The 10,783-nt window shown below is 39.4% G+C and overlaps 1 protein-coding gene and 1 pseudogene across 1 annotated transcript in view; both read left to right on the top strand.

Moving 5' to 3' along the window:
- Positions 1-283: 283 nt before the first annotated feature.
- On the top strand, positions 284-451 carry LOC118596595 (annotated as a pseudogene).
- Positions 452-1,613: 1,162 nt separating this feature from the next.
- The window catches only part of Adgrv1 (adhesion G protein-coupled receptor V1), a 506,561-nt gene continuing 497,391 nt past the window's right edge, over positions 1,614-10,783 (top strand). The window contains exons 1-3 of the mRNA XM_036207476.1: positions 1,614-1,626; positions 6,866-6,874; positions 9,740-9,921. Of these exons, the coding sequence (XP_036063369.1) occupies positions 1,614-1,626; positions 6,866-6,874; positions 9,740-9,921 (204 nt within the window). The remainder of the gene's footprint in view (positions 1,627-6,865; positions 6,875-9,739; positions 9,922-10,783) is intronic.

Genomic DNA, 10,783 nt, shown 5'->3' with positions numbered 1-10,783 from the left:
GCTTTACTTCCACCCCACTGGAGAAGCTATTGGAACTGCGGGCTGCCAGGAGAGCAGTTTTCTTTTGGGGCATGTTCCCTGATAGATCAACCATAATCCAGTGAACTGCCTCACACCTACAAGTCCATGAATAGCACAATTGGACTTTGTGAGTTTAAAGAAAGAAAAAGGCCATGAAGTTGGAGGTGGGTGTCAGGAACTGATCTGGGAGAAATTAGGGGGAGGAATGAGGGGTGGATGTGATCAAATGTATTATATGCATATATCAAGTTATACAAGAATTATCGTTTCTCGGCCTTTTGGCTAAGATCAAGTGAAGTTATACAAGAATTAATTTTTTTTTTAAAGTTAAGTATATCTAACTGTGCCTTGATAGTTCCTATCACATAGTCAGATTTCTCATCACACAGACAATTTTACATTTACCTAATTGCTTCTGTGTGTGCCTCAAAATATTTTGAGTAGTGAGACTTTCATTTTCCATTTTGCAAAAGTGCAATAGAGAAAGTGTAGTGGAGGTCTGTGGTCTTCAGAGCCCTACCTAGCTCTAGTGTTGAAGCGTCTGAAGAAGCAGCAGGTGTGGTCCAGTTCTGAGCAGTGTGAATGACTTTGCCTTTTGCTTCTCGGGGATTCAAGTATATGGACATAGATCATAATATGCAAAATGTTAATCTTAAGTATTGTACGATGAAGTATGACTTCAGATTTAAAAGAACTGTACTCAAGTCATGTATTTCCTTATATTAAGTAGAACTCTACTTTTAGTCTAGACAGAACCATTCAGTCAGGTGGTGGTTAGAAGCTGGAAATCTTCCCTGTGTCCAGAGGGAATTCATCAGTCATGGATTCTTTTGGGGGAAAAAAAACATATACTGAGCAAAAGTTTACAAGCCTGACTCATGTGAAATAAGGCATTTTGAAGGCTTTCTCAGTTCATTACGGAATGAAGTCACTCTATTAATCCTATTTCAAGAGTATGTGGGAAGCAGAAGTGAACTTGGTGTGAAACTTTCTGGTTAAATACAAACTGGTTAGTGTCACACCAGACACCTCCAATATCTGCTGAGCATCTGTTACATTAGGCAAAACTTATTTATGTCTTTACCTTGGAATTTTTTTCAAATTTTCATGAAGCGTCTTTGTCTGAGCTCTGTTTATCAGTAGTGAGCAAAGCTTAATTCAACAGAGCATGTTTCTCTAAACCTTGGTTGTGTCCTCTTTGATACTTTGAAAGTAGCTGCATACCACTTCTTTTTGGAAACTGTAAGCTTAAATTCAATTGCAGTATGGAAACAAGAAAAAAGCAGGTTTTTCATACTTGTCAAATACAAACATTTGATTTGATTAAGAATTCTTAAAAGGTAAATAATTGATGATATGAATGATGAAACTTCTCCTGTTCCACAGGAGTAATTCTATAGTTTTAGAGTGCCCCTTGGTAAATGTAATAGAATTCGAGTAATCCTAAACTTGAAAACCTTGCTCCATCAGGATCATATTTTCAGTATTGATTACCTGGTGGTCACACTTGCTGAGGCACCGATGGCAGAGACTGAGGCTGAAAGCACATGTACCCCTTTGTCTGCACTAGTAATGTTTATTTTTTTCAGGACATGTCTATCACTTGTTGATTTTGTACAGTTGTTTTATTCTGAAATTATAAAAGGCAGAGTTAGCTTTCAACTTGAAGGAACACAATTTGGTTATGAAAGATAAACACTCCAAAGCTGAGCCGCATCCTCAGCACACAATTTTTAAAAAATGGAAATTGGTTCTTATAAAATTAATTGAATCCTTATAGTTTACACTGTTGTTTTGAGTCCTTATTGTGCTTATTTATTTTGACTGAATTTCTTTTTTAAAGATAATGAGAATTAATTCCTTCTGGAACTATTTTGAGCAACACGACCCAGGCACACAGATTTAGGTTACCCCCAACTTCCATTTTCCAACATGGAAGCAGTTTTTATAGTTTTACAGAACAAAGAAAGTTGTAAATCAAGAAAAGTGTAAAATATATTGGTGGGGACATCGGAGGGGTAAAATGAGATGGGGAGAGGTTTTCTCTAGGTCCAAGATACTGAGCTTGTCTTAAGTTTTTAAACTCCACTTCCTTATTCTACTATGATTGTACAGTTACTGAGACTTTAACTAGAAGACTGTTCTCGTTTTTCTTAGACTACACTTTCCCACATACATTTCTTAAGGTACTCATTAATATGAACAATATGGAGAAAGACACCAGCCTAGATAAACAAGATCAAACATTCAACAACAACAATAAGTATGACATTTAGTGTTATGTGCTGAGTAATCTAAGTGAGAAATAAAGTCGGACAAATATTACTAAAAGGATCTGGAAGCCATTGTTGCTGGTAGGCTGCAAGTTCCAACATGCGAGGCCACACATTTGTTGTCCATGCTGAGCAGGACAGAAAGACATACTCCTCCTTCCTACAGAGGGAAGTAGAATGGATGACCTAGGCCTTGCTGAAGGCAGACACAACAGACTCTGGGAACTGCTTTGGGATGTTCAGTATGCTGTGAATATGTTGCTCTGATTGGTTGATAAATAAAAAGCTGATTGGCCAGTAGCCAGGCAGGAAGTATAAGTGGGATAAACAGACAAGGAGAATTCTGGGAAGTGGAAGGCTGAGTCAGGAGACACCAGCCCACAGTCCAGGGATCAGCATGTAATGGCCCACAGGTAAAGCCACAGAAAGTGTGATGACCTATAGATTAACACAAATGGGCTGAGTTTAAGTGTAAGAGCTAGTCAGTAGGAAGCCTGAGCTAATGGCCAAGGAGTTTTAATTAACATAAGCCTCTGTGTGTTTACTTGGGTCTGAGCATCTGTGGACTGGGTGGGACACAGAAAAACTCCAGTTACAGGGAACCTAGGCAAAGCCACCGTCATTGGATGGCCCAATGTACAGAATTGCTTGGAGAACATTCTCTTGAACCTGTCATCATGGCCCAAGGACTGCCATGTCCTACAGGATAAGAAGGATGAAGCAAGTTGAGGAATTAACAAAAACAAAAACAAACCAGATCTTGCCTCAAGTTACTGTTTGCAGATTTCTATCTGTCTTCACATTATCAGATAGAAATCCTTTTTACAAGCCTTCACAGAGGCCCGGGCACCTTTGGGATCCTGAGCTGGAGCTGTGGCCTTGCCTTGGTTTGAACCTTGGGCTTGGGTTGACAGTACTTATGACCCTTGGTTACTGTACTGGCTGGTTTTATGTGTCAACTTGACACAAGCTAGAGATATCAGAGAGGAAGGAGCCTCAGTTGAGGAAGTGCCTCCATGAGATCCAGCTGTAGGGCATTTTCTCAATTAGTCATCAGTCAGGGAGGGCCTAGCCCATGGTGGGTGGTGCCATCCCTTAGCTGGTGGTCCTGGTTCTATAAGAAAGCAGGCTGAACAAGCCAGGGAAAGCAATCCAGTAACCAGCACTCCTCTATGACCTCTGTATCAGCTCCTGTCTCCAGGAGCCTGTCTTGTTTGGGTTCCTGTCATGACTTCCTTCAGTGGTGAACAGCAATGTGGAAGTGTAACCCAATAAACCCTTTCCTCCCTAACCTGCTTTTTGGTCATGGTGTTTAGTTGCAGCAATAGAAACCCTGACTAAGACAGCCATGTAGCTTCAAATCCTCTTCCCAAGCTTGGGGTGAAGGACAAAAGCAAGGCCTCCGAGTCTGCGGCTGGAGCCCTTTGGCATCTTGGGCTTGACCACCTTAGGCTTCATGAGGGCCTTAATTGTCTCTGAACCACACTCATTGCATTTGCCTCGTTTGCCTGCATCTTCTTCAGGCCTTTTTTGGGCTTCTTGGCAAAGCACATGTCCTTCAGGAACTTGGGGTTGACCCCTTAGGAGATTTGTGTCCTTGTGACCCTGGGGTTTCTTGGCGCTATTTCTGTGCCATTTTGAGGATTGGTTGTGTATGGTGTGGTTCTTGGATGTGGCCATGTCTGCGCGGTAACCTGTGGCTCCTGAAGTGCCTGAGACTGGAAGAGAATGAACAACTTGAGGAATTCTTCCTGGCCATTCATTCCTAGCATCCTGTGTAAGAGTGAAATGGGCAGGAACACAATGCAGCTCAGCCCTGCTTCTGCTGCTAGAGGAAAAGGAAACCAAGGAAACATGTTCTTAAATCAATCCCCCTGCCCTGTGTGTTTTGGATGAGTGTGCACGTGCATGCCTTCATGGATAACATTTTTAGGTTTGTTTTTGCAAATTATCAGTTTATAGAACTATTCCAATATAGAATTTTTTTCTGTTATATGAATTCTGCTTGTGTGAAATAAACAAATTTATAAACCATTGGAAGCTAAAGGATCTGGAAAACATGAGTAGAAAGAACTAACGCCAACTGCATGTAATAAGTTGTTCCTTTCCGGGACTGAAAGTCACTGGCGTGCCTGGCTATGTTTGCTCTACTTTGAAGCCAGCTTTGGTTTATCCAGGTGTTCTAGCTGCTCATGTGTTGACCTGAGCTGAGTAAAGATGGTGGAAACCACGGCATGAGGAAAGGACAAATAGCCCATGTGATGACCTCCAGGAATGATTGATGCTGCACAGTGTTGGCGATTGGGAGGTGCCTCCACTGGGCATATTGTGACACGGGCTCACAACACCACTGGATGGATATTAGTAGATAAATATTGATGTTGAAAGTGACTGAGTTGAAACCAAGATAGAAGACAAAAATATGAGTGTTTACTTATTTACATATGTATGTGTGTGGGAGTGTGCCTGCCACAGCATGCCTGTGGTTAGAGAATAGCTTGCGGTAATTGATTCTCATCTTCTGACTTGTGGGTTCCGGCGACCAAACCCTGATTGTCACGTTTATATCAAAGAGCCTTTACCCAGTGCACCATCTCACTGGCCCATAAACAAATGTGATTTGTTGGTCATAACAGTTGAACAATCCAGGGTAAGGCTGAACCAAAAATTCATCTTGATTACTGAGACATTGCTTCTTCTTATCTCTTGGCTCTGTCTTCATCTGAGCTGTCTTTGTGTCTTTGTGAGGGACGATTGCCCCAATCATCACAATCCAACATTGACTCAAGCGCTGTCTTGGTTTCAATTCTCCACACCTGGCTCATGTGCCCATTACTGTGGTTATCTTGGAGTCTAGGACCGGGCCTTAAAATCTGAGTCCTCATTGACTAGCAGAGGGATTATACAATGTAGAATAGTCTTTCAAAATACAAATCCTGTAGCAACCTATATGATATATTTCTGAAAGCGTTCAATTTATATTTTAAGAACTATTCAAATATATTTCAAACTTTACTTTTTTTTCTTGTGGAATTAGGTGACTTAGGATGAACAAGATTGCTAGAATTTAATAGCCTATGCCTTTGTATCTCTGTGTTATTAAGACAAGCCAAACATCATAGTTCCATCTGGGAAATAAGCAAGAATGAATGTTAATTCTCTAGTCTCTGACCATGGGAAGAGTTCTGTTGAGGGATGAGCAATTATTGGCAGCAACAGCTATGATTTCCTCTGAGTCATACCAAGTGAGAGTGGGAGGCATGAGGAGACATGGTGGTTGGGGATGATTTGAATGCTCTAGTACTGTGCCATTGTGGAGAAAAAGGAGGATGTCAACAAGGCTAAAATTGTTCTCTTACGATTGTAGCAGAATATGAATTATGTACTTTGTAGTCTTTAAACATATGTTGTTGAAAATCTGTTTCATGAGGAATTTAAAATAAGTATTCAAAAAGGGCATGTACAAATTTTTATTAAACCTCAGAGGAAAAAGTGATCTGAAATATAGTCATATTTATAATAATATCATTTACTAACATTTGGTCTTCTGAGTTTAATCAAAAGGGGGAATTTTCATGTGTGCTATTTATAGTATGATAGCAGAAAATGTTCTTCATTACTCTAAGACACATTCTGTTGTGTTTTGGTGTAATTATGCCTGCCTTCCAAAGGAAACTCCATTTTCATCTCTTATCTATTCAAATGCCAGCTCTGCCCCAACAACCTTTCTTACAGTGTGAAAGATGAAAGCAAAAAGATGCAATTACCAATGATGTCATGAAGTCTGAGGTGTTTCTAGAGGCATTTCCAGTCATGCCTGTTTGTTTCTTTTGCATAATTTCAAAACGCATTGATGTGGACCAAATTAAGTGAATTTCCTGAGATAAATGTAAGATCTGTGTGTTCTAATTGCCTGGGAGTTTGTAAGAACACAGTGTTTGCGTTCACCGGTCTTGATATGAAGGGGTGTTGTTAAATATTTAAAGTATTGGAGGGGACTGCAGCATCATAAACACTTCTAATGCTCATTAGAATAATAAGGGAAAACTTTCAGAAGGCCATGGCAGTTTGGGGTATTTTATATGACTTTAAAATATTTGAATGCTTGCAAACATCTATTAAGAAGGGAACAAGTAACTTTTAGGAACGAATTAAGAGGCTGTATAGAAAGTTTCTGGGTAGAGATTCTGGCCAGAGACTCCAGGAATAAAATCCTGCCTGTCCACTGACTTAGCTGACTGACAGAGTATGCTAACTAACCCATAGATGAGGCTAATGGTTCTTGAATCTTTGTAGAGATATTGTGGGAACTGAATGCATTCATATATGTAAAATGCTCAGGTAACATTGTATAGATAAATATTTGTTGTTGTGTTACTATTAGGTCATTACAATTTTTTTTAAAGATGCATGGAATCCTTTTTTTTTTCTTTTTTTTATTATTAAGAAATTTTCTGTTCACTTTACATACCAATCACAGGTGCCCCCTCCTCCCACCTCCCGCTCCTCAGCCTTTCCCCCCAACCCACCCCCCATTCCCACCTCCTTCAAGGCAAGGACTCCCATGTCAGCAGAGCCTGGTACATAGCCCTGAGGCAGGTCCAAGCCCGCCCCCTGAACTAACGCTGTGTAAGGTGTCACACCATAGACAATGGGCTCCAAAAAGCCAGCTCAGTTGCATGGAATCTTAAAGTACAGTACTAGAATAGGTAGGAAAACAAAAACAAAAACAAAAACAAAGATAAAGCATATGATAAATTCCCATCTGTGGCTTTGAAAAATTCAGGAGGTAACTTACAGCTACAGATGCAGTCTTTTACATGGCCCCACTAAGACCTATTCCTCATAGTTTGAGCAGTGTGTTTATAAGTGTACCAAGTGTATTCTGCACTTGCATTAGAATAAATGAGGAGTATTTCAAGTTGTAGATTCCAGGACCCAGCCTCGATCTCTTGGATCAGTTTCTGAGTGAGAGCTGGCTTTGTACCAAGCTCAGGGGGCTGCTGGGCAGTGCTTGTGATGTCCTCTCCCTAGGCTGCCTTCCCCCTTTCCTGATTATTCACCTTGGCACTCACGTGACCATTTCAGTTCTGCGACTCCCGTCCTAGGACATCTCCTGTCCAGAGTCTGAGGTTTGTCTCTCTTCACATCATAAAGCTGCTCTTTCTCATCACACCTGGGGTGTGAGTTGCCCTCCCCACCCTTCCAGTCATTATTTTCATGACTTCTAGGTCCTTTCTTTCCTATAGTTTGTCAGAATTGCTCTGTGAAATCTCTCTGGCTTTAGAAGCTTAGGGACAGATTGAAAAAAAAAAATGACAAGTCCCTGGCATCTCTGACCCCTGGTCTATGTCTGTTCTCTAGACTCCATTTGAACTCTGTGTCTCTGTTTGGCGATTTTACGATTAAGAGGCATGTAAGACATGGCTAAGCACTCTGAAAGTGTTTGTCAGAATATACTGGACGGGGAATATTCCAGTTAAATTCTAAAATATATTAAGGATTCATACATTTGGTACTCCTTACACAGAAAGTCATGTGTAGCCATGTAGAAATACCACATGTATAGAATTTCATTGCTTTTTGGTTAAGGAAAGAGTAAAAGGAAACATTTGGCTCCTGGAGTAGGTAATGCTGCAACTATGCTTTAGAACACTGTCCTATAGAATACACAAATGTGTTATGTTCGTGTGACTGGTCACATACATCCATTGGAATCTTAACGATCCGTGAGATAAATAGCTCTCATTTTTAGAGGTGCATCTACATTACAAAACAACAGGGCTTCCATGAGGCCACTGCAGGGGTGTGCTTTTCAAAGCTCATGAATCACATGCTGCTAAAAGTGGGAACATTTCCATCTCATAAAGACATGAGTTGTAGTACAAAGAGAGAATGGGAGTTATGGAAAAGGAGCACATTTGGCTGACTTTGCTTATTCTAAAGCAGCTCCGACATTGTTCTAAGAAAGGTGGGTAGTTTAGCTAATACAATTAGTGGAAGAAACTTAGGTCCTGGAAATTTACCTTTGTGGAAGGACTGGCAGTTTCAAATAATTATTTTTAAAACATAGTCAAGAACAATGTAGACATTAACCAAGAAATCAATCAACTTAAAAGTTTATCTTCAACTATTAGTTTTGGCTGTCACTTAACAAATCTTATTTAGGAAAAATGGATTTAATTACTTTTGCATGGTGTTGCTTAAGTTTTTCTTAGATGAAATGATAAGTTTCAGTAAGTTAAAAAAACAAGTATTTTTCCATATTTTGATAAAATAATTTGTATTAATGTGTTAGTATGTAAATTTTTCTTTTTCTTTCTTTCTTTTTTTTTCTTTTTTTTTGATTTTTCGAGACAGGGTTTCTCTGTTTAGCTTTGGCTGTCCTGGATTGGAACTCACTCTGTAGACCAGGCTGGCCTCAAACTCTCAGAGATCTGCCTGCCTCTGCCTCCTCTCAGGATTTTGCTGGGATTTTAATACATGTGTACATTATATTACGTTTAAGTCAAGTTACTGAATTATCTTCCTTTTGGTGATATTTATCTTCCTTTTCAAAATTCTAGCTTTTAAGTTTAAATTATATTTTTATTAACTGATAATTTTATACAATGTGTCTTGATTATCCATACTCCTCAACTCCTCCTACCTTCCCTAGCCTCAATTCCAGACCCACCAACTCCGAGTTTTCTTCCTTATTGTTTTCCACTGTGTGTTATTGTGCTGCTTTGGAGTGTGGTTGACCTACCAGGAGTCACATCATTAAAGAAAAGAGACTTTCCTCTGCTTAGCAGCTATCACGTCATTAGCTCCCGAGCTAACTGTGAGATTTCATGTTGACCTCTGTGCCTCCATGCCAGGATTTTGTCTGACTGGAGTTTGAGCAGGTCTTATGACCACCTAGAATGCATATGTACAGCTGCCTTGTGTCTGAAAAACACCATTTGCTTGAAGTGACCTACCTCTTCTGACTGTTGGCTCTAAACACCTTTCCTGTCCTTCTTTCCCAATGGTCTGCAAGCTTCGTGGGGAGGGTGTGATATGAAAGTGCCGCTTAGGGCTGAGTACTCCACGGTCTCTACAGGTTGACCAGTTGTCATCTACTGCAAGAGGAAGTTTTCTCTGGTGATAGTTGAGAGATGCACTAATCTGTGAGTATAATAGTAGGTCACTTGGGGTCATTAAAAAACAAATTTAATTAAGTTTACTTTATAATTATCTTGATGTAGAAGATAAATGCAAAACGGTAGTTTTAAATAGTAACAGGAAAAACATAACAGATTATGATTGTTTTAGCTCCTATCATTACACATTGAAGTTGGATGTTTTAATAGTTGATGTATTTATGCCTGTCTTAATTTTTTATTATTCTTTGTTACACTGAGAACAAAATCTAATGAGAATATATTATTTAGCTTTATGACTTTGTTTCTTCTTTTCTCTAGGGATGATCTCTTCATTTTTATTAGTAAACCTGTCAGCTTTGCTCATCTCTGTTGTATTTGGAGAAGCAGAAATAAGATTTGCTGGACAAACAGAATTTTTTGTTAATGAAACAAGCACCACAGTTATTCGTCTTGTCATTGAGAGGACAGGAGAGCCAGCAAATATTACTGCCATTGTGTCGGTAAGAAAGGACCTCAGCCCCAGTTTTTAAAAATGAAATGCATGTGACAATTTTTAGTTTCAGCAGGAACAAAATTTTTAAGTGTTTGAGGTTCTGAGTGTGAGTTTCATTATGAGAAATGATCTGGAGAATGAGCTGTTGTCTGTAAGTCTATCAGAGGTTCAGAGAACGCCCCAGGGTTGCCATGGACATCTGACATGTGCATGGTAAAGATAAAGGCCAATTATCTTAAATCATTTATATGCTCATTTTAAAACAAAACTATTTTGTTTTGAGTAATTTGAATCATATAATTAGTCATTCATTCTGAGGTGACTTAGATAAAAATACACACAATATTTAAAAGACACACATTACAGGAAAGAAAAAGAAACCCCGCGTTAAGTTAGAGAGTCATTGTTATTGGAGAAATGAAGTATATTAACTTCACTAGCTGTTAAGTAGATTATGTAAATTCTTTATTATATAATGTTTGTTAGGATTGGATGTTTAATGTTATGTGTTTGTGTCTATTTTTATCCAGAAATCAAATGTCAGATGACCAATAAAGGTATTAGAGACTCAATGGACTTAAAAGTTTGGGGGCAAAAGTAACATGTGTGTTTGTTGCATGTTTATGTTTGTGTGCACATGTACACATGGGTACACACACACACACACACACACACACACACACACACACACACACACACACACACACTTTTGTGTGCATGGGCCAGATCAATGTCACATGTCTTCCTCTGTACCACTCTCGCCTTATTTTTAAAGAGATGGTCTCCAACTGGACCTGCTACTCACTGGTTGGCAAGAGTGGCTGGTTAGTTATCACCAGGGGTCTTTGGTAGCCATCCTTTCCACAGAA

The sequence above is a fragment of the Onychomys torridus genome, chromosome 15, assembly GCF_903995425.1.
Source record: "Onychomys torridus chromosome 15, mOncTor1.1, whole genome shotgun sequence".
Classification (NCBI taxonomy): Eukaryota; Metazoa; Chordata; class Mammalia; order Rodentia; family Cricetidae; genus Onychomys; species Onychomys torridus.
The sequence above is the reverse complement of the archived record's forward strand: the minus strand, read 5'-3'. Positions and strand labels throughout refer to the sequence as shown.